The sequence below is a fragment of the Phoca vitulina genome, unplaced genomic scaffold, assembly GCF_004348235.1.
Source record: "Phoca vitulina isolate PV1807 unplaced genomic scaffold, GSC_HSeal_1.0 scaffold19, whole genome shotgun sequence".
In the NCBI taxonomy this organism is placed as follows: domain Eukaryota; kingdom Metazoa; phylum Chordata; class Mammalia; order Carnivora; family Phocidae; genus Phoca; species Phoca vitulina.
In genome coordinates, this window is record NW_022589722.1 from 23,183,113 (window position 1) to 23,206,870 (window position 23,758).

The 23,758-nt window shown below is 44.6% G+C and overlaps 1 protein-coding gene and 1 pseudogene across 16 annotated transcripts in view; one reads left to right on the forward strand and one right to left on the reverse strand.

Annotated features, from left to right (window-relative positions):
- Positions 1–20,750, reverse strand: part of RBFOX2 (RNA binding fox-1 homolog 2) — a 283,835-nt gene extending 263,085 nt beyond the window's left edge. For all 16 annotated transcript variants that reach the window (XR_004300910.1, XR_004300909.1, XM_032416262.1 and 13 more), the window contains exon 1: positions 20,485–20,750. Coding sequence is in view for 14 of the 16 variants with exons in the window: in XM_032416262.1 (XP_032272153.1) it covers positions 20,485–20,670 (186 nt within the window). In the remaining 2 variants the exon portion in view is untranslated. The remainder of the gene's footprint in view (positions 1–20,484) is intronic.
- LOC116639717 lies at positions 6,571–7,850 on the forward strand (annotated as a pseudogene).
- Positions 20,751–23,758: the final 3,008 nt, after the last annotated feature.

A 23,758-nucleotide genomic window follows, 5' to 3' on the forward strand; every position in this document is an offset into this window, starting at 1 on the left:
TGAAGAGCAAAATGGGTGCCTGCGTGGTAGAAAGTGCATCACATAAACTTAAATATGATGAAAGGGAACATCAGGTTCAAGTTGTTTCCATGCAGCACTCAAACCATGATTCCAAATAGAGAGAAGGCCTCTTCAAGGATGAAGACAGCTACAGAAAAATAAGGAATTCTGCTAGAAGACAGCTCAACTACATGCATACAACATAACCAAATACAGGTTTTCCTTGTTTTCTCTTGTTTTTCTTCGATGAACAAAGGCTGTCACTACTTCACCTACCATGAGGTTATGTTCCTTGAGTGGTGGGATAATCCAATCACCATCACCATCATGTCAACTTCAAGAACATTGATTGCAGGAGGACAGCAGTCTGTGGGTGAACTAACCACCAAAGACACTGGAAAAACCCATATCCTCATGCCCTCCGTTCCCACCCCACTGACCCACCTGTGGTTCCTCTCGAACCTTGTCCTTGCATGTACTGCCACTTCTGCCTGGAATGGCCTGTCCCTCCCTCTCCTCTCCCTGCCTAACCCCTACTTACTCACTCAATCCTCAGCAACAGCTCCTGCAGAATCTTCTCTTGGGCCCATGCCACCCAGTTGGATAAGAATCCCTTTATTATGCTCCCACAGAAACACCGTACTCATTCGTATCAGGGTACAGAAGCTCCTCTATTATCCTCAGGTTAGGTCTGGAATGAAAGGCTGTTCCTAAGTCCGCTAGTTCATAAAATTCCAATTTGAAAAAAATCCAAGTAACCCATTAGGTGTACATCTAGTGAGGAAACATTTCTTAAGAAAACTGGCTTATGGTAATGGTTCTAACTTGTTTTATTTCTTCTCAACTCACTTTATGATTTGCCCTTGACTCTTTATAATTGTCTGTGTCATTGAATAATTCAACCTGTACAGGTATTCACCAGCTATCATTTCTCACATGACTTCCATTTGTAATCCTGTCTACATTTATCCACCCCTTCATATCAGCACTTTTGTTATAATCAGAGGTTTTAGCCTCACGGAATAAGACACAGTTAATAATAAATACAAGCACCAGCAACACCCTATATACTAATAAACAATGTGACAGACAAAATTAAATGGCCATGTGCCACCAGCAGCACTATTTTTTTCTTTGTGGTAAGCAGAACTGGCACACTTCTGCTCTAACACATGACTTCGTTTTTCTATGAAAATTAGCAAATTCAAGTACTCTAAGTAAAATAGCCCCTATACTTATTCCTATATCATTTTAATAAATTATTTTATTTTTAAAATAATACAAGCATATGGGCGCCTGGGTGGCTCAGTTGGTTAAGCGACTGCCTTCGGCTCAGGTCATGATCCTGGAGTCCTGGGATCAAGTCCCGCATCGGGCTCCCTGCTCGGCAGGGAGTCTGCTTCTCCCTCTGACCCTCCTCCCTCTCATGCTCTCTCTCTCTCATTCTCTCTCTCGCAAAATAAAATAAAATCTTAAAAAAAAATAAAATAAAATAAAATAATACAAGCATATAATACAAAACTCAAAAGGCACAAAAGACGACGATAACTAAGTCTTCACCCATCCCCCTACTTCTCTGTCACTTAATAACCCTCCCTAGAGAGCACCTAGGTGGCTCAGTTGGTTAAGCAACTGCCTTCAGCTCGGGTCATGATCCCAGAGTCCTGGGATCGAGTCCCACATCGGGCTCCCGGCTCAGCGGGGAGCCTGCTTCTCCCTCTGACCCTATCCCCTCCCTCTCATGCTGTTTCTCTCTCTCTCTCAAATAAATAAATAAATAAAATCTTTAAAAAAAAATAAAATAAAATAACCCTCCCTAGAGATAACCCACTATCTGAATCTTGTGTTTCCCGGCAAAGAGAGTGTGTGTACAAGAATAAAAGCTCTTCTTCACAGTAGCAAACTATACACTTTTCTGCACCTTGAATTTTTACACTCGATGTATTTGAGTCTGCTATGTTTGTTCATGTGGAGCTCTGATTCTTTGTAACGGCTGCATGATATCCCATTCTATGAATGTACCTTAATTCACAGATTTCCTGTCAAAGAGCATTTTGTTTTGTTCAACTGTTTGCTATTTCAAGTAATTTTGTAACGTATATTCTCACACACAGATGCAGAAGTATCTGTTGGATAAATTCCTAGAAATAGAGCTGCTGACTCAAAGAATACATGCATTTTACGTTTTAGCAGATATTGCTAAACAGCTTTTCATGGAGAGTATGTGGCTTTTCACCCCACCAGCAACATGAGTAGCTATTTCTCTACCTACACACTTAGCAATATATTGTGTTATCAAATTCTTATTCCAATGTATAGTTGTTCCAGAAACCTCCCATGATAAACTTCACAGGTTCCACTATAACACTCCTTTAACTCTGTAACCCCACGATCTAGCACATTGTACGCATTCAAATGTTGCTAAATGCATGAATGAATGACCAAGCAAAAGAGCAGGGACTTTTGGGGCACCTGCCTGGCTAAGGAGGTGGAGTTTGTGACTCTTGATTTCAGGGTGGTGAGTTCGAACCCCATGTTGGGCAGAGATTACTTTAAATTAGAAAAAAAAGAGTAGGGGCTTTTGCACAATGGGAGGTTTACCTTTTTTTTTTTTTTTTAAAGATTTTATTTATTTGAGAGAGAGAGATCACGAGCGGGGAGAAGGGCAGAGGAAAAGGGAGAGGGAGAGGCAGACTCTCCCCTGAACATGGGAGTCTGACGCAGGGCTCGATCCCAGGATCCTGAGATCATGACCTGAGCCGAAGACAGATGTTTAACCAACTGAGCCACCCAGGCGCCCCGAGGTTTACCTTTAATATAAGGAATAATGAAAATGATTTAAATATCAGCAGTGTTTCCCTTTTAGAAGGGGGGGGGAGGTAAGAAAGGATGGATGGATGGATGGATGGATGGATGGATGGATTCTGATCTAAAACGGTTTCTCCTGGGGGTTTTTAAAAAGCAAGAAATATTTGCCAAAAATAAAGTACTGTCGGGGCGCCTGGGTGGCTCAGTCGTTAAGCGTCTGCCTTCCGCTCAGGTCGTGATCCCAGGGTCCTGGGATCGAGCCCCACATCGGGCTCCCTGCTCCGCGGGGAAGCCTGCTTCTCCCCTCCTTCTCCCCCTGCTTGTGTTCCCTCTCTCGCTGTGTCTCTCTCTGTCAAATAAATAAATAAAATCTTTAAAAAAAAATAAAATAAAATAAAGTACTGTCCTACCTTAAAGATACACAGCCTATCTTCAAAATTTCAAGAAATCAGAAGGGCCGCCAATGCAACTCCCAAAGGAACAGTAAGATTCCTTCTTGGAAATTGCCATGGTATCCCGAAGCTTCTCACATTAATATATTTTTACACAACTTTCCAAAAAATTGACTCTCATCGTGTATTGTACACACATAGTTGGTTAACATTTCATTCATTTGTTTCTACAGTACCTGGCATAGTTAGTGCTAAAAATCTTTCAGGCAATAAAATAAATACTGAGCTCTGCACTGCCACTGGTCAGCATGTGTTTGCCATCGTCTCTGGTGCCCTAAGCAGGTAACATGTACAGTGTTCACCATGGACCAGGCACTCCTCCAAACACATTTTACTGTATACACTAATTTTTTTTTTTTTTTTTTTAAAGATTTTATTTATTTATTTGTCAGAGAGACAGAACACAAGCAGGGGGAGAGGCAGGCAGAGGGAGAAGCAGGCTCCCCTCCGAGCAAGGAGCCCGATGTGGGACTCGATCCCAGGACCCTGGGATCATGACCTGAGCCGAAGGCAGCCGCTTAACCGACTGAGCCACCCAGGCGTCCCTGTATACACTAATTTAATACTCAAAACAACTTTGCCAGGTAGAAACTATTTTCCCCATTTTACAAATGAACAACTGAAGCACAGAGGAGGTAGGTAACTTGTCCAAAGGACACACAGATAAGTAGGTATAGAGACAATTTGAATCTAAGCAGTCTGATACCAGAATGGCTTTTAATCCAGTATTTTAAATACAGTATGATAACTGCTCTGATAGAGTTGTACTCAGAGTATATGTTCCCAAAGTACTAGGCTTTGACATATACTCAGTGTATACCTCTATCAGAACAATTATCACATGGCATGAAAATTATCTGTGTACACACCTACTTCCCCACTGCAAATTCAAGTCTTAGTCATCACTGTGCCTGACACTACCAGACTCAATAAAATCTTTAACTGGGTTTTAAGTTAAAAGATTGAATAATAAAATATCATTTCTATTCCTTGGGCTTGTACTTCATATTTTCAACGTTGGTCCTCCTTCTGCTCCTGTGTGTCACCATTTCCTAAGACCCATCTCCTCTAAGGCAAGATCTGCTTCTCAAATTGTGCTCCTTGCCTAGAGATGCTGGCCAAACCTCTAAGGCTGCCTTGGGTATATTCTTGGGAGTCCAGAAACACCAGAGAGACCCACACCACCATTCCTGCTGGGTAGGGCACTGACAGTAAAGCTCCCACCCCCCACCCTACCCCCAGCAGCCACCAACATAGATCAGTGGCTCTTATCAGGAACATGGAGTAACTTGAGCCACTTGCCAACCCATCTCTCGACTGCTAAGACAGGCGCTTTCTGCTATCGGGTTGCACAAATGCCTGGAAACCTTACACCAGGTATGAAGGAAGAAGCAATAGAGGAAACAACAGAGCATCTGGTGCCCCGCCTGCTTCCATTCACTGTGTGGGGCCAGAGACTCAGCAGGCCTCATTCACTCACAGCAAAGCCTTGGGACCATAAGGACTGTTTGGTGAGATTAGCATCTCCATATAATGGAGGTCAGCACCCATCTAGAGTGCAAGACACATCCCCGCTGGCCTCATTCTCCAAACAGCTGGAATGCTACCTCCTCTCTAATATCCTTGTGGAGACAAAGGTCCACTGCAGAAGCTAACTCTGAAAAGCACAGTTTTACTTCAGATCTTTAAACGCAGAAATCTCAGGGGTGCCTGGGTGGCTCAGTCGTTAAGCATCTGCCTTCGGCTCAGGTCATGATTCCAGGGTCCTGGGATCGAGCCCCACATCGGGCTCCCTGCTCCACGGGAAGCCTGCTTCTCCCTCTCCCACTCCCCCTGCTTGTGTTCCCTCTCTCACTGTGTCTCTCTCTGTCAAATAAATAAATAAAATCTTCAAAAAAAATAAATAAATAAATGCAGAAATCTCTAAGGTCACCTGGGTGGCTCAGGCTTAGGTTAAGTGTCTGCCTTTGGCTCAGGTCATGATCCCTGGGAAAGAGCCCCACATCAGGCTCCCTGCTCAGCAGGGAGTCTGCTTCTCCCTCTCCCATACCCCCTGCTCATGCTGTCTCTCTCTCTCTCAAATAAATCAAATCTTTAAAAAAAATAAAATAAATGCAGAAATCTCTAAAGGTTAACAGAGCTAGAGTCAAGCCTAAGCATGCAATCCTTAATGCTATGTCTGAATCAGAATCCACTGTCTAGTAAACAAAAGAAAAATGTTCTGTGTCTGTTGAACCATATCTATTTACTCCCCATCAGGTCTCCGTGGCAGAGTGGTCATATCCCAAGGATGATAAGCATTCCCTCAGTCCTGGACTGTCCACAAACACAGGGGTTAAATGAAACCAACAGCAATTATGGCTGCTGAGACACAAACACCTACTAGGAACTAAACCTTCCTTTCTCACAATTCAACACCAAACTTGGTTCACTGAACAGCCTCCTGATAGCAGTGACATTCAATCAGGATAAAACTGGACATTCTGGATATGTCTGGTATAGAAGATGTCATACTGAATAAAATCACACTGCAGTTAGATTCTATGTGCAATGACTCAAGGCAGATCCTGAGTATCATTACTAACTCAATGACAAATAGGGTATCTAACCCAAAAAGGGCCCTTCTAGTAAAAAGACAGGATCAGGAGCAGCAGACTGGGACAGGTGGAGAGCTGAGGATGCCTATCTTTTGCCCAAACATCTTTAAAGGTATCATCAGTCAGATATTTGTACGGTATTCACATGAAAGAATAGAGATGCAGAATTTAGGTCTCTGAAAATAAAAACCTGAAACATTAAAAAGAAAGAAGATTAGATCTCCAACCCTGTGATTCCATGAAATGCAGATTCCCACTTTATGAGGTCCTGTACTAATCAGGGTCATCCTTACCAGAGACATTTAGACATAGTAATCTCAGTAGCCCAGGACAGAGTAATCCTAATTCCAGAAACCTAACAAAACAAAACAAAATCTACAAATTGCTCTGATCTCCAAATATTGAGAAAAGCAAAGCAAAGTACAAATAGTATGCATATTAATACCACCATCTGAGTTTCTGAAAGGGATCAGAGAAACTACTATGTAGGTACTACCTCCGGAAGGATACCCAGACAACTAACCATACTGGTTACCTCCAAGGAGAAAACTAGGTAGTTGGGAGAAGGCAGAGACTTTTTACTTTTTTGCGTATTTTGAATCATTCACCACGTGAATATATTATATGCTTAAAAAATAAATGACAAGGCGGGGGGGGGGGGCGGGGAGGGGGACACTCCATGTAAGGAACCCTCAGAGAAACCACACCAGAATAGTAAGAAAGACTAAGAAATGAAAGATTCTACTTAGACCTAAAGCCAAAAGTTTGAGCTTACTGCTTGCTATCATACACGCTCTCTGAGCCTGAAATAACTGAAATGAGCACATCATCTCCCTTACCTGATTGAAGCAGGGAGCTGGTCAGATAACTTCTAGATGCCTTCGGCTCTCATTTCATACTACCCACCATTATCAATCCAGTGATTTATTTATTGCTGATCTATTATCTGATCAATAATAAAATTAGAGATGGGATAACTCTGATACAAAAAACAAGCAAACAACAATAACAAATTACCATACATACAGCAACTAATCATCCCATTGAACCTCCCCCAAATATGAACTACAGGAAAGTGAGATAAACCCATGAAGCCTCTAATACAATGCTCGGCACTTACAAGTACACACGAAATTTTAGCAAAATCCCTATTCAAAACCCTGGATACTTTCTGTGCTCGTGGTGGCAGCAGCAGGTGCGCCTTCGGCACTCAGACCGATGCCAGCCAGTTCCTGGACCTGTCAGTCCCGTGCCTCGGAAATGCTCAGCCGGCAAACGCACCACTGGCACCAAGGACCACACGTCCATCCAGATGAATGTGGCCGAGGCTGACAAGGTCACAAGTAGGTTCAACTGCCAGTTTAAAACCCAGGCTATCTGTGGGGCCATTAGCAGGATGGGTGAGTCAGATGACTCCATCCTCCAACTGGCCAAAGCCGACAGCATCGTTTCAGAGAATTTCTGACTGGAAAGGACCATGGATGTGGAATATTTGTCATAAATAAATAGTAAAATCGAAAAAAACGAAACCCACTGGCTAGATCCAAATTATTGAAGAAACGGGATCTGTGACTTCTACATGAATCAACTGTCAGGTAACAGACAAAATGTTTTCAATATTAAATATACGTCACGTGAAGACAATGAAGTTCATGTTCACTATTCATTCTTTCTCAATCATACCCTGTGGTCTAAGGAGCACAAGGCCCAAAGGAAAAGGCACTGAATAAAGAGCCACAAAATCTGGTAGAAGCATCAGTTTTGCCACTTCCTAGTCATGAGGCTTAAAGAAGTATATCTTTACCATCTGAAAAATAGGAAAAAGAATCACCTATCTTTTGGGGTTGTTTTAGGGAATAAACAGGAACCTATATCAAAGCATTTCATAAACTATAAAACATAATATAAATTTAATTGTTGTACATTATGTGCAATTTTAGTCACCAAGCTTCAAATCCAAAGATGGTGATTACAGAAAAAGCAACAAAAATTATTAAAGAGATTTTTACAAATAGATCCTATAATGACTGATTTATTTTTTTTCAACAAACATTTACTGTGTTCTTATTATAATATCTCTCTGACACTACGGAGAAGCCAAGGATACAAAGACTAAGAGACTGTTCCTGCCTTTAAAGAAGCCAAGGGGAGCCTGGATGGCTCAGTGGGTCAAGCATCTGACTCTTCATTTCGGCTCAGATCATAATCTCAGGATACTGGGATTGAGCCCCATGTCCAGCTCCACGTTCAGTGGGGAGCCTGCTTAAGATTCTCTCTCTCCTTCTCCCTCCACCCCTTTCCCCGCCATGCTCTCTCTCTCTCTCTCTAAAAAAAAAATAAATCTTTAAGAAAAAAAACAATCGGGGTACATGAAAATAAGGCTTGGTAATTATAATAAAAAATAGCTATTACATATTGAACACCTATTATGTGTCAGGCCCTGAATAAGCACATTATATACATCATCTCTTTTAATTCTTTTTTTTTTTTTTTTTTTTAAAGATTTTATTTATTTATTCATTAGAGACAGAGAGAGAGAAGCAGAGGGAGAAGCAGGCTCCCAAGGAGCAGGGAGCCCGATGTGGGACTCGATCCCAGGACCCTGAGATCATGACCTGAGCCGAAGGCAGACGCTTAACCATCTGAGCCACCCAGGCGCCCATCATCTCTTTTAATTCTTACACTATATATTTTACAAGGGAAGAAGCTGAGGCTTAGAAAGGTTAAATAACTTAGCCAAGATCATACAACTGTGATATGGAAAAGCTAAGGCTCCAACTCAGCTCTGTCTGGAAGCCCATTCTATTTTTTATAATCTTGGAGTGGGAAAAACTTTTCTAAGCCAGGGTGCCACACACACACACACACACACACACACACACACACACACCAGAACCCATTCCTGAAAACATTAGTAGACCTTGTTACATTAAAAAATAATAATAACCTTGGGATGCCTGGCTGGCTCTGTCAGTACGGCATGCAACTGTTGATCTCAAGGTTGTGAGTTCAAGGAGCCCCACGTTGGGTGTAGAGATTACTTAAAAATAAAAAAATCTTAAAAAAATAAAAATAAAAATAACTTTTTTAAAAATCTTAAAAAATAAAAATTAACTTCTGATATAGTCATTGAAAATAGCAGTGTGCAAAGGCATGCAGAGAGTTTGCTAGGGTCTGTGTGGGAAAAAAAGGAGAGGATAACACAAGAAATAAACAATGGGGGTTAGTTGTTTAGTGAAGGGGTACGGAGCACTTGGGGAACCAGACGCTTCACTAAATACATTTTTATAAATTCAGAGTTGCATCTGCTTATGAAAAGTAAAATGTGATAGTTCAAATTTTGTTTAACTTTATTCCAAAGTTATTTGATTTTTCTTTTCTCAGCAGAATGACACCTATTCCCATTTCTCAAAGAGCAATCAATGGAAAACAGTTTGGGACACTGAATTACACAATTTCCTCGCCTAAAACAGGATGCTGGGCCAGTCAGGCTTTTCTCTTGTATCGGAATTGATACTTTTTTTTTAACTGAAGTATGGCTGACAAATTGTTTAGGTTTCTTCAAACTCTGGGATACTATTAAACCAAACAAGTATTTACTATTTGCCTAAAACTAACACTGAAAAAAAACAATTCATAGTGAAGCTCAAATCCAGTAAGGGTAAATGATTCCCACAAAAGCCCAAGAAAATCAAACACAAGGTTTCCTGAAATAGGCTTCCCAGGATTAAAAAGCAAAGGATAACACTTACTCCAAACTACTCCTAGAAACAGAAATGCAAAGTAAGCATAAAGGAAAACTGCACATACACACAGATACATGGGTATCTGTTAATCACAGCATTTTTACACAGCTGACAAAAATCACTAATGGTCCGTGATAAGCACCTTTCTGAAAGACTTCTGCTATATATATACAAAATGCCAAAATTAACCAATTGATTTCCAACACTGTAAAACACAGCCAGATCAAAGCCAAAATGTTGCAGCAAAAAGATCTATTTGGAATCACAACAAGCAGCTAGAGAACTGTAACACCAAGTAGAGAGACCAAAAAAATGTGTCTATAATGCATATGAGCAGCAGCTGGGGAGGGGGAGGGGGCTGCCAACAGAAACAGTAACTTCTAAGCCCCCACACGGACCTTTTAAATATGACCAGCATCACTTCAAAGTCTGAGATGATACCAAATTAGCCAAATCAGCTTATTCAAAGTCACGAGTCAGACTATGGCTTCAAGTAGGAACACAACACACAGAACACACAGTAAACCAAGCAGGTCAGGATGGCAGGGCCGACATATATCAAATGGCCCTGCATCAGTGACAGCCACGTAGCACCTCTCCCTGTTCTTCGAACAAGTCTGCCCCTGCCTCTCTCACAGAGACACAGCAGGAAGACCAGACGCGTGCTTTCAAAACAAGCCCTACCAACTCCCGTAAGCCTTGCCAAAACTCCCACCATGAGAGGCAGCCATTGTGGGGACTTCCTGAAGTTCCAACAAAGTCCTCCAACCCATTGTGCCAGCTATTGACAGGGACAGTGTTCCTGCAAGTTTGTATGAGGTGCAAACCAATGAGTTAAGCTTTGTGGATGCTGGGAGCCACCACAAAACGTCTTCCAATTTTGCCAGGTTTTGCTTTGAAATCGCACAATCCTACAATCCCATCCCCTGGAAACCAAGAAAGAGCAGGTGAAAGCTGTCAAAGCCACATATTCAGCACATTAGGGGACAAGACAGTCTGAATAGGGGATAAGCGACCTCATTTGCAGACTCTTTTGCACAGGATGGGGGGGAGTAAGAAAAGAGGAGAGGAAGCTAAACAATTCCTGCTTTTTACCCAAAATTATTTTTTTAGCCCAAAATTATGACCCACCCACCCTCCTCAGAATTTTTGTGGGTACTGAACTGCAGAAGGAAAAAAAAAGGAAAAGAAAACTTAAGGCTGTAAATGTAACTGTATAAAACTCCCCCAGAGAGGATGACCTACGAAACTAAGCTCCACGCAACAAGGGCTAACTAGGCAGCTGCTTTTCTACTTGCCTAACAGTCCAAGATAAATAGAGCAGGCTCATGGAAGCCCACCAACTTCCAGGAAAATGGAACCAAAGTCCTCCTGACTCAGGACAAACCACATACCCCTGAAATAAGTCCCTAAATGAAATCCATATAGGTTTGTTTTGGGAAATCGTTCTGGCTGACAGCAATTAACGCCCCTCCTCCAAACAGCTGCCAATGTGCAGAGGAAAAAGCTGCTCAAAATAAGGCAAATGGAAGAACTTCCCATGATCCTCTGTTCCCAAAGTGTTCCAACTCAAGCAGTAGCTGGAGCCCACACTCAAACCCCAGAGTGCCCCCAACCAGGTCTGCACTGCCTCTAGTTCCACTAGGACAGTTTCTGGCCCCGCCCATGCAAAACCCCACCGCTGAGAGTCCCACAGCAACCCTGCCCATCCTTCATGATAAATCATGCCTTGCTGTGATATTTACGATTAGGATATGACAAAATCGATTCAGCCAAAAAGAAAAATAAACAGTATGCTTCCTCAGAAACCACATGTGCCTGGAATAAAATATCCAATACTTGGTGCAAAATCTCTTTTCCTCAGCAAAGGAGAAACCAAGGAACCAGCCTTCACATGGGAAAAAATCCCACATACCAAGGTATTATCTGAGGACTTAGGTCCCTAAAAACCCAAGTATTATGGTTGAACACACCCAAGTATTACGGGAAGTCTAAACTTCAAAGGCTGTTTCCACCCTTGGGAAAATGGGTTTCTAAGCAGTTACTCAACTATTATCATTTAGCAATTCAAAATTGTCATCTACTTCATAAGCAGTATTTATCATGTGTCCCATATCCTCAGCTGAAATTTCTAGATGCCACGTACGTGCAGGACACGTCAGAAGGAAGTGGTATTTACTGGCTGCTCTCGCGCTCATTCCCTTCTTAGAACCTGCTTTATTCATTCAGAACCCGAAAAGCCAGAGGCATTACAAAGTATACCTGGTTGCCTGTAAAGGGGCCCCAACTAAAGTAGTCAGGGAAATCTTGAGGTTAGAGAACAGGCAAGGATTATATAGCAGCACAAATCAGAAGCTGAGCGGGAAGGAGGCGGGAGAACAAGGGACAGGGGAGAGAATTTCTGTAAAATACATCTATGAATCTATTTCCACGGTTGCGGTGTAAAAGAACTCTATCAAGTTTCCTCATTTTCAAGCACATCCAATGAGTGATCTGGAAAACAACATGCATTTTGTGAGGTGTCTCAGTTGGTATTTTTCCTGTACCCACAAAAGAAGCTATAATAGCTTATGAAATTCATTGGTTGAGAAGGGAAAGGTTAAGGTCCACAGTTGATCAAATGGGCTTAGTCCCAAATGGTGGTAATATCTCCGAACTGCAACACTCCAGAATCTCTCAGCAGCACTGTAAAAGACAGATCAACAGACTGCTCCAATGAACTGGAACAGGTTAGCTCTAATTGCCCCTTACTTGTGTGGTTCCTCTCTTTTCCTTAACCACACCATCACAAAGGCGCTTTTTACACATACACACGTGCACTCAATTAATATCTGAGCACAGGAAACTAAACATTAGGTTGCCATGCCCACCCAACACATTCAGCAGTTAAATTCCACCCCCGCTTCTGTTTTTAAAGACCCTTTTCTCACCTTTAACCCTGATATCAATGGAAAGATCAGGTACCATTCACAAATCCCACAACACCCAGTCTTCACATGAGCTGGAAAGCAGACCAAGAGCCAGACCCCCCAGGGAAAATCTGGAGAAACAATTAAAGCCATCTGCAGGCCCTACTGAGGAGCAGAAAGACAAAGTTCAATTCAACAAGAATCATAGTTTCTTGACTACTGGGGCGCAGGCACAGTGCTAAATCCTAGGGATCCCAAAGGATCCCTCGATCTCACAGTCTGGGTAGGGGTGGAGGGGCAGACATCTGAACAAATGGTAAAGCAAAATGTGCTAAAACAGAGCTATGGACACCCTGTTTTAGAAACCGGCAGGATGTGGGAGGGACGGGAGCAGACACAAAAGGCATCCAGGAGGAGTCAGTACCCCAAATGATTCTTAAAGATTGAGCCTTACAGGTGAGAGAGAGAGAGATGCTGAGGCAGGAATTTCGGGTAGAAAAAAACAGAAACAAAAGCACAAAGGTATGAATGAGCCCGCATGGCACAGCATGCTCAGGAAACTAGAAGCTCCGTACCACGGACTAAGAGGTGGACTGCAGAAAATTCGATGAGGCTACAAAGATAGGCTGAAGTCAGGCCAGAAGGAGGCCAAGCAAGAGAATGGACTTTATCTGGAAGTCAAAGACAAACTATCAAGTGTTTTTAAAAATTAAACTCTTTTAGGTAGGTGACTCTTCGTAGTCTGCAGGGAGGTTTGAAGACTGGAGAGGGACCACAAGAGACAAAGGCATCCCAGCTCAATTTCCACAAACCAGAATGAGAGCAAAAAGTGCCATCTATTTGATGTAATATATTTAACTAGCAAACCTTGTAACATTTGAAACACAACCGACATTTTCACCACTCCTGCATCCTGGGTACCACCCGAACGGCCAGTGCATCTGTCACACCCACTCCCAGTGGAGATCCCACAGCTTCCATGAAAAGTCCACATGCTCAATGCAGGCATTGTGATAACTCACTAGCTCTTTTAGTGCTTAGCAAAGAAGTAAACCTCTCCTCTTCCTCCTCCTCCTCTAACTAGAAAGCCCATTCACCTCCTCCACCCAGATGCCGAGCAAATTCAGTTCAACACACTGCTCATCTCTAGTAGTCCCTAACTCTGACACTTAATCAATCGGAAACGCATTAACCACTCCATGCTGATCAAGCAGTAAGCAGGAACTCACAGAGTGCTGTACAGCAGGTTATAAGGGAGGCAAGGAATACAGTTACTCCTGGGCTCCATGATAGACACTTTAAATCATCTCAGTTACTCATTAGGGCAGCTCATTAGAGTATGTATTAATTCTCCCAGTTCACAGATGTGTAATCAGGAGCTCAGATGTTTGACATTCTACCAAAGGTTATTCATCGGCTAAGTGGAAGAGCCAGGAGTCAAACCCAAAATGAGAAAATCTAAATAGTGTTTCTTTCACTACCCCATTCTTCAAGTATACACGGATATCAAACATAATTATATACATTAAGGTTGACCGTAATAATAGTAACAACAACAATATCTCCCCTTTAAAAACTAAGAGGGGACCCATAACGTACAGTCTCAGATCAAGGGTTCACTCAGAACAGTCATAATTAAGTGATCACAACTGGGATCTCCAAATGCTACTAAAAAGATTACAACTGAGCATTGGTGACCCAAAAATATTCAGACTCAAATAATCAAAGCAACCTGGCTATACTCCAGAGAAATGTATCAAATCTTCCATACACTTTCCCCTCAGAGTCCCTATGACAACATCTGAAAAAACTCATGGCTGATTGCTCATTCTCTCTCTCTCTCTCTCTCAAGTGATTTCCCAAACAACTTTACCCACCCAAATTACAGAAATATGTCCAAGATTCACATGGCAGTTCTGATCCGATTTGCCCCAATCCTGGCTCAAGCAGCTTTGCACTACCCTCCTAACTAGATCAGTGCCAGCCAATGGGTTTATTCAAGCTGATCTGTGATGGATTAGATAATGAAACCTTAGCCATGTAAGCTGCCTGCTTGTATCGGGGCTGTAGGGGAGAAGAATAAGAAATCCAATACTCCTAGGGGCCACCTAAAACACCAAGTGCACTCGCCGTCCCTTACTCCATCTGTCCACTCATCCAATTACTGCCATTTCCTTCCCATCGTCCCTGACACTCTTCCCTTCGGTCTTTGGGAGGGAGAGCACATAGGCACCAGAATAAAGGCGTTTACTATGCTCTACAAATGCATATCAACAAAAATTCAAGCAAAGCCATTCACTAAAATGACTGTCTTTACTGTTTCTACAAATTATGAAAGCCTGGCATCAAACTGACGACCTGAGAGATGCCAAACTGGAGCTGCGCTGGTAACATTCTTGTTTACACGAAGTAGTGGAGTGAGTGTCTTTCTCCCCAATCCTGTAATCTTGAGGCCTGTCTGCACCAGTCTGTTTTATACCAAAATGAAAGTTAAATCTCTAGTTAGTTTCTGTTGTGTTCACATGTCAGTGTGAGAGAGAAAAACATGACAAGGTGGCTAGAAAATGGAAGAGGGAGTTGGGAGACAAATTCAACTCAGGCTAGTCTCATGAGTCACCCTAAAGAATAGTCCTACTTCGAATTCAGATCTGTCTGTCCTTCTCCTTCTCAAAGACATTCCAAGTGTTACATTCACAGGCTTTCCTTGTGAGGCTTGAAAAAAAATCAGTAATTTTTAAGGTGACTGTGCCTCAGTTTCTCCATCTACAATATTTAAAGCTCTGGTAGTATTATAGGCTGAATGTCTGTGTCCCCACAAAATTAATATGTTGAAGCCCTAGCCCACAGGGTGATGGTATTTGGAAGGGGGGCCTTTGGGAGGTGATGAGGTTTAGTGTAGGTCATAAGGGTGGGACCCCCATGATGGGATTAGTACCCTTCTAAGAAGAGGAAGAGAGAGATCTCTCTCCATCCAGGAGCATACACCCAGAAAAGGCCATGTGAGAAGCCAGGAAGAGAACCCCTCAGCAGACACCAAATCTGCCAGCACCTTGATCTTAGGACTTCAAGCCTCCAGAATTGTGAGAAATAAATTTCTGTTGTTTAAGCCACCCAGTCTTTGGTATTTTGTTATGGTGCTCGAGGAGACTAAGACAAGTAGAAATGAAAAATTCAATAATTTTTGTGAGACATCGTTCATGAAATTACTTGGAAGGAAAGCACATTATTTTTATAGCTCTACTCAAATGGTAGCACCATGTTCAGCATCAGCACCAAACACCCGAACGAGAATCCACAGAGATATCCACCTAGTGGGAAAGAAACAAGCAAATGGGAAGATAAACTATTACAAGAAATGAAGCATACACATAGAAATCACAGGCTACCTGGAACCTCTGCCCTAAGACCAGAAAGAAAGCTTTCCTACTACCAGAATAACAACTGCTGAACCCACTTAACTAAACTGGATTTATGACTCGATGGTCAGAAGCAGTTAGCTGGCCATATAATAATCACATACCAACATTTCACTGCCATAAAGAATTTTGCTGAAAGCTAGAAGTAATAATTAAGGTGCACTTTCCCTTATTTATACAGCAGCTAAGTTCCTAGAAAATCACACAAAAACTGAATTTTTGATCATCAAATTGTTTATATTCACTAGAAGAGCTGACCAAAAGAATTCACTTCCCAGTATCTTTTATAAAGCCCAAGTTTCACACAGATCAGACTTGCCTACAGTGAAATGAACCCCCCATACCTATAGATGTAACTCATTTAACTTTTCACCAGGTTAGAGTACAGTATTCCCAGCACCCTCTTTAACAACTAACTACATTTCTCAAATCATATTTCAATTTTCAGGTTGAATCTGTCTCTTCCCTCCTCCCCCGCTCAGGGTTCTCTATTTCTATACTGTTTTCAGGGCTGTGCTAACCCCTCTTCTGTCCACATAAGGCGTGTGGATACTGCCCTTGAAAGGCACGATCCTTCCTCTCTCCCCCCCATGGTTCCTTCTTAGCCAAAGGATTATAACATAAGCACCACAGACTCTCTCATGTCCTCTCTGCCCTGCTTTGGGAAGTAATGATTTACTCCAAAAGCTTCCTGGCTGTAACTCAACAGGGTTCAGCTTTGGAATCTACAGCTTCGAGTTGTAGTTCCATTTAGTAAGCAGCCTTGGGAAATTAACCCCAGTAAAGGACTTCTTTCTGTAAAAAAGGTTAATCCTTTGACACACAGAAGATTGAAGAATTTCATAAACAAACTCTCACCCCCGAATTTCATGATTTTTTCCATCCCTTAATCATTTGTGAAAAGTAAATTTCAACTTCACAGGCATTGAGCATTTACTATGTACCTAAAACTGTTAGGTATTACAAAGGATAGAACAAAGAAAATATAGTTCGTCTTCTAGAAGCTTACAGTCTCACTAGGGAAACAAGAATAAAACAAGGAACAACACAAGTTGACGCATAATTAAGCATCAATATAAGAGGAGGCCAGAGGAGAGTCTGACTGGTGTGAACGAAGTTGTCAGCGAAGGCTTCCTAGAAGGAGCTATGACCTCAGAAAAACTCCATTTGTGTTAAGCTATAAGAAAAAAAAACAAAAAACATGTGCTTTAAGACCAACGCTTATACCAAAAAGGTTGGCTACTCCAGATTTTTTAAGTGCCTATTTGCATAGGGCCTATAGGCATTTCTACACAGCCATGATCATCTCCTAAGACTGCCTCTCCCCTGCTCCTTCTGCTCCAGCCCCACTGGCCTCTTGTCCTCAAACACATCAAGTGCACTTCTTTCTCAATGCCCCTGCACCCACAGTTCCTCCACCTGAACCCCTTTCCCTCAGATATCTGAATGGTCTATTCCCTCCTTCACTTCATTCTAAGGTAACCCATCAGAAAGGCCTTTCCTAACCATCTTCACTCTCCATCCCTCTCCCTGCTTTATTTTTCTCCTTGGTACTTACCACCCCCTAACAGCAGTTGTTGATTTCTTTACTGTCTCTTTCCATGAGATTATTAGTTACATGAGAGCAGAGTCTTTGTTTATTGCCATGTCTCCTAGGCCCTAAAACAGAGCCTGGCACATAGCAGCTGCTCAATAAACATTAGTTAAATGAATATTAAATATCCTACCATTATTATCAGAATAATATAGCAAAGTACTAGAAGTGTGAGTCACCCAGTGTTAAATTTCATCTTTTCAGGAATATTACTTCTCCTTTACTCAGATATTGCCTCAAATTTCAACCTTCCCATTAAGCCTTCCTTGACCATTTCAGCAGGAATGACCATCTCCTTCTTCTGGACCCACTGGCACAAATCCTCAGCATACTTTGGCTCTAAATTATGCAATGACTTGTGACATGCATCCACCCCATGGTATCTCTGCTGCTGTTCCTCTGGAACTTACACACACTCACAAAACCACACATACACACGTGCGTGCTCTTTTTTTAATTTTTCACCCATTTTTGTCTCTCCACCCAGACTGGAAACACCAAGCACCTTAAGGTCAGGGAACTCAATATATTTTTTAGAAGATGATTCAGAAATCATCCTGTACAAACCCTTTATTTTACAACTAAGGAAACAGAGGCCCCCAAAAGAAGGGATTTTCCCAGAAGCATACAGCTAGTTGAAGGCACGGGGCTAGATCAATGATGATTTGAATACCTGTGTGACATGTTGTGTCAGAACTACAGCAATGAGAATGCATAACCTGAAAAATAAATAAAGATCCACAAATACACAGAGTGAGAAAAAGATTCTCTGTGGGATAGTTCTAAGTTGCCCATTTGTACCCAAGGGGCCTCATGCACTCCTTCCTCTGCATACTCCAAAGTCCCTATACACTGCTCTGTTTCCAAATACTACTATCCTTAGCCAATTTGAAGGCAACCAGCAAATAATGGGCCCCAGGAGGAAAGGAGAGGAGAGGGAGGGGGGTGTCTGTTAACCGTGATTGACAGAAACAATGAATGAATACAAAAACATACACAGATTTACACACACACACCAAGCAGACAGTGCTCACCAGCACCCACATCCAGTTACCTCTTCTGATCAGCCAATGTTAACCCACATCACCTCAAGTCTCCCCATGTTCCTCAATATTTTTTCCATGGCCCTGAGCTTTTACTCCTCACAATCCCTCTGCCTGACAAGAGTTCTGATGGAGAACAAAAGCAGGCAAACAAAACAAAAGAATTCAAAAATAAACAGCAAGAGGGTCACTTTACCCAAATCAACACAAGTAACTGAGCGGCCTCTGCAAAGGAGACCCATAAGCACACAGCAAATATGCCACGCTTAAATACAGCTCAGTCTCTAACACAGGAAGTCAGGCAGAGCCTTGAAAAGCTGGGAGCAGAGCACAGGAAGTCTTTTAGCACTGCAGGGATTTCCAAGAGTGGTGTAATGGAGAGAGCACAGGAATAGGAATTAGAAGACTAGGCTTCTAGTTCTAGTTTTGCTACCAGCTAACTGGGTGGCCTTAGGCAAGTCACTAGTCTTCTCTGGACTTTTGAGCCCCCATCTCTAAAAGGTGGTGGTTAAAACATTTTGAGACTTGAATCCCCTCCAAAAAACAAAACAAAACAAAAAGAAAAACCCACAAAGACAAAAACTACTGACTTCCCCCCCCACCAGCAAAAAGTGCATGTAAACTATTCAACATAAGAATCTTCCAGGTCTAGGGGCCCCTGGGTGGCTCAGCTGTTAAGCGTCTGCCTTCGGCTCAGGTCATGATCCCAGGGTCCTGGGATCGAGCCCCGTGTCAGGCTCCCTGCTCCGCGGGAAGCCTGCTTCTCCCTCTCCCACTCCCCTTGCTTGTGTTCCCTCTCTCGCTGCATCTCACTCTGTCAAATAAATAAATAAAATATTTAAAAAAAAAAAAAAAAAGAATCTTCCAGGTCTATCCAGATGAAGAACCCCTGGAAAAGATGATGTCTCTGGTCCCTTCTATCTCTAACATTCTATGATTCTAAGAGAATTAGGCAGGTCTCTTAACAATTGCTGATATGTGAGCTCCACCATTTCACAGCAACTATTTTCTGAACAGAGACCAAATCCTAAAAGGTCCGAAGGTTTCAGCTCTTCTTCAAACTACAAAGCCAAGTGACATCATCACTACCTTTCCCCTTCCCTACCCAAATCAACCAGCTTATCCTTGAGTCCACAACTCAGAATCCAGTCTCCCAACAGCCCTACAAATTGTCTTTTATACCCCAGGACGTTAAAGAGCGGGTCGATATCCTCGGCCGTGTAAGAAGCAACTGGCAAAGTAAGGAGGGGCATGTCCTGGGTCTCTCTCCAGACTCATTAGCATGCTCCACAAAGTTAATGAGACCGAGCACCACGGTGTCCCCACACCACTACCGAACTCCTGGTACTTCCCACACTCCTTGTGTAACCGATTGAACCCACAAGCGAAGCCACATCCCCTTTGGGCTCTCGAGGAGTTTTCTCGCTTTTCACTCCCCTCCTTTATAATGCCGCTCCCCTTCCCCATCCCCGCGTGTGTCTAGAGCTGCCAGAAAGGTACTCCTTCTTGGGAGGTTTCCCACCACTACCCCCCCCCCCCAAGTCCTCGACTCAGTGCAGCAGCTCTCTGGGCAACAGACCCAGGATCTGCCGGCTTCCACTCCACCCCAAGGAACTAAGGAAGGGTCTGAAGAAATGGAATCCACCTCAAACATGTTCGATTTCCCCCCCAAAACCTATTCACGCGTCGGGACCCCCGCCCCCTCAGGAATCGGGACCCTCTTGGGCACACCGGGCTCCTCCTGCACCCTTCGCCTCCAAGCCGGGGAAGCCCGCCCCACCTTCCCAACCAGGCCCCGACCGGCCCCCTCCCACCTCCAAGCCAGGACCCCCAGAGGCCCTCCTCCTCCCGGCCCCCGCCGCCCTCGCGGCCCCCGCGCCGCACCCCCGCCGTAACGGGGCGCCGTCCCGCGCGGTCACCTGCATCCCGCCGCCGCCGTCGGCCACCGCCTCCTCGGTGCGCGGCCGCTTGCTCAGGCCGGGCTCGGCTCCGTCTCCTCCCCCTCCGGGCACCGGCAGCTCCAGCTCCGACTCCCGCTTCATCCCCCGGGCAGCGGCGCCGGGCCCGAGCTGAGGCGGCTGCTGCGGCTGGGCGCCTTCCGCCATCCGCCCGCGCCCCCCTCGCCTCCGGGAGCCGGGCGACCCGCGACAGGCCACCTCCCCCTGGGCCTCGGCCCCGACTGTCGCGACAGGCGGGCGCGCGCCTGCCCCCGCCCCCGCGTGCGTGCGTGCGTGCGCGCGCGCGGGCCCGGCGCCCCTCGGCGGCTGGCGGTGGCCGCTCGTCGCTCGCCGGCGGCTCGCTCGCGGCGGCCGGCGGGTCGCGACGGGCACTCGCTCGCGCCCCCACGCGCACACGCGACCCCGGCCCGGCCCGCCGCGCGCCCCGCCTCTCGCACTCACGGAGCTCGCCCGCCGGCCCGCGCTCGCTCCTTCACACTGTCCCTCGCCACACGCCGGGCCGAGGGAGGAAGGGGGCGGTCCGGGCTCCCGAGGCGTGGGGAGGGCTGTTTGTTTGGGGGGGAGGAGGGGCTCGGGGCCGGAACGAGCTGACTGGCCGGGAGCCTCCGACCCGCCACTGTGGCAGCACCGGGAAGGCGGGCGGAGAGAAAGGAGGAGGGAGGGACCGGGATCTGGGACTCCAGCCCGCGCGGGAGGCTGTGGCGGGGCGGGGGCGGCGGGGGAGGGGCCAGCGCCCCTCGGCAATCTCCGCCTCCTCCGCTCCGGGCGTCCGAGGGAGGCCGGGAAGAGATCGGGGGAGTTCGGGAATCTCCGGCCCGGGCGAGGGCTTGTCCTGGAGGCGCCGCGCTGCTGGAGTGCCGGCCCGCGCGGAGGAGGCGGAGTCTGCGCTTTAAGGGCGGGGCCACAGCCCAGGGCGGGCGGGGCTTGAGAGGTCCAAGGGCCGGGGAGGGTTAGTCTTGCGAAGCTGTGACCCGAGTTCGCCCAGGTGGCAGCGCTGGTTCCAGCCGAGGAAAGAGGAGCTCTGTGGAAGAGGGCTCTTTGCCTGCTCCCCTTCCCGCAGAAGGAAGGGGACCTCGACTTGGAAGGTCCGGGAATGAAGCCACCACTACACGGCTCTCCCCAGTTCTGAAAGACTTTAATCATGATTATTATCGCATTCCTGATCATCTTAATAACACCTGACGTTTGTAAGAGCTTTACGGTTCGCAAAAGGCGTTCACAGACCCCTTTTGAAGCTGTTGGTATAGGCAGAGTAAATACCATGACCTCTGTTTCATTGATGAAGAACCTGAAGCTTAGTTAATTTAAGTACTGCAGCTAAAAAGTGGCAGATCCAGAGCTCAGGACACCAGATCGTATTCAGTGCCTGTGCAGCACTTTATTGCTTCTCAACGTCGTGCAACTGGAGATATATGTGCAGTAGCTTTTCTCTCCTACCAGACTGTAAAGAGCAAGACCTTATCTACTTCCTCTGAGTTCCACATACGCTCTGTACATTATAGGGACACGGTGATGCTGCGTGAATGACCTGGATTCTGCTACCTAGCTTAACCAAATTACTTCATTTCTTTGGACCCCTGCTCCATCATTTGTAAAATGAGGAGATGGTTTAGATCAGTGGTTGGCAACCAGGGCGATTTTGCCCCTTCCCCTCTCTCCCAGGACATTTGTCAACATTTGGAGACATATTTGTTTGTTACAACCGGGGGGTAAGGGGGGGATAAATCTGGTATCTAGTGGGTAGAGGCCAGGAACGTTGTTCAACATCCTGCTAAGAACAGAACAGTCCCCACAACACTTATCCAGCCCAAAATGTCAATAATGCTGAGGTTGAGAAACCCTGGGTTAGATGATTTCTAAGGTCATTTCCAGATAGGTCTATGATTTGTCCTTTGAACTTGAGTTTTAACCTGGCTAGTGCTAGAATAGTACAGTGGTAAAGATCCCTCACTTTGGAGTCAGACCAACACAAATTTGAATCCAAGCTTTACCACCTACTATCCATGTGATGTTGAGCCAGTGATGACTTAAGAATTTCTATACAGAAGGGATTTAGGGCCTGCACACTGCTTGGAAGGGAAGACTGAAGATATTGCCTTGAAGCTGAGTTTTCATAGCAAGCACATTTTTTTTTAATCTAAACTGTGTTATAGATCAATAAAAATAGCCAAGTTTTAGCTCTGCCACTTAAAAGTCACGTTTGCCTTGTAAAAACTGCCTAGCCTCCTATGCCTCACTTTCTTCATCTAAAAATTAAGATAACAATAGTACTTCCCTGGGACGCCTGGCTGGTTCAGTCAGTTAAGCGTCTGCCTTCAGCTCAGGTCATGATCCGAGGGTCCTGGGATGGAGCCTCGCATTGGGCTCCCTGCTCAACGGGGAGCCTGCTTCTCCCGCTGACTGCCGCTCCCCCTGCTTGTGCTCTCTCTCTCTCTCTGATAAATAAAATCTTTAAAAAAATTATAATAGTACCTCCCTGAAGGGATTATTGTGAGTCTTAAAGGAGTTATCACATATTAAGAACTTCAAACAAATTGCCCGACACTGAGCACTCAATAAATGTTAACTATTATTATTACTATTACCATGATCATTCTATTCACATTTTAAATGAGAGTGAAAAAAAGTTCATTATCAAGATCAAAGACTATCAGCACCACTACTACGGGTTTTTAAATTTACATCAGATGGCTTCAGTGCGGCTGCTAGAGATTAAGATAGGCAGACAGAGTTCCCCAAATCACCCCTTGGTGCAACCACTATGTTGGGCAAATCATAATTTTCACTCAGCCTTATATTCCTTGTTTGTAAGATGACAATAACAGTTGCAGTGTTGTTCTAAGGATTAAAGGAGACAAAATAATGCGCTTAGCACAGCGCCTAACATATAGCGACTGCTTAACAAGTGGTAAATATTTATCATCCAATTTGTTTAGTGATTGTAAGCTACTGGCTAGGGGCCCATGGGGCTGGAAAGAGAAGCCCAGCATCTCTTAATACTGCTACTTGGGCAGTATTAAGGATTCCATTAAGATGGAAGTCCAAATGCCTGCAAGCCTATTCTTGAGCTGAATTAGGCAACCCTAACCTAAGTCAGGGGTCCCCGTAGGCAGCACCCCCACAGCCGATGGGGCTTGAACCTGTCCAACCAAATGTTATGACTTTGAAGAAAAATCAGGATATTTCCTTGTGACCTATGGAACAATGATTTTTTTTTTTTTAACCTAGGGACATC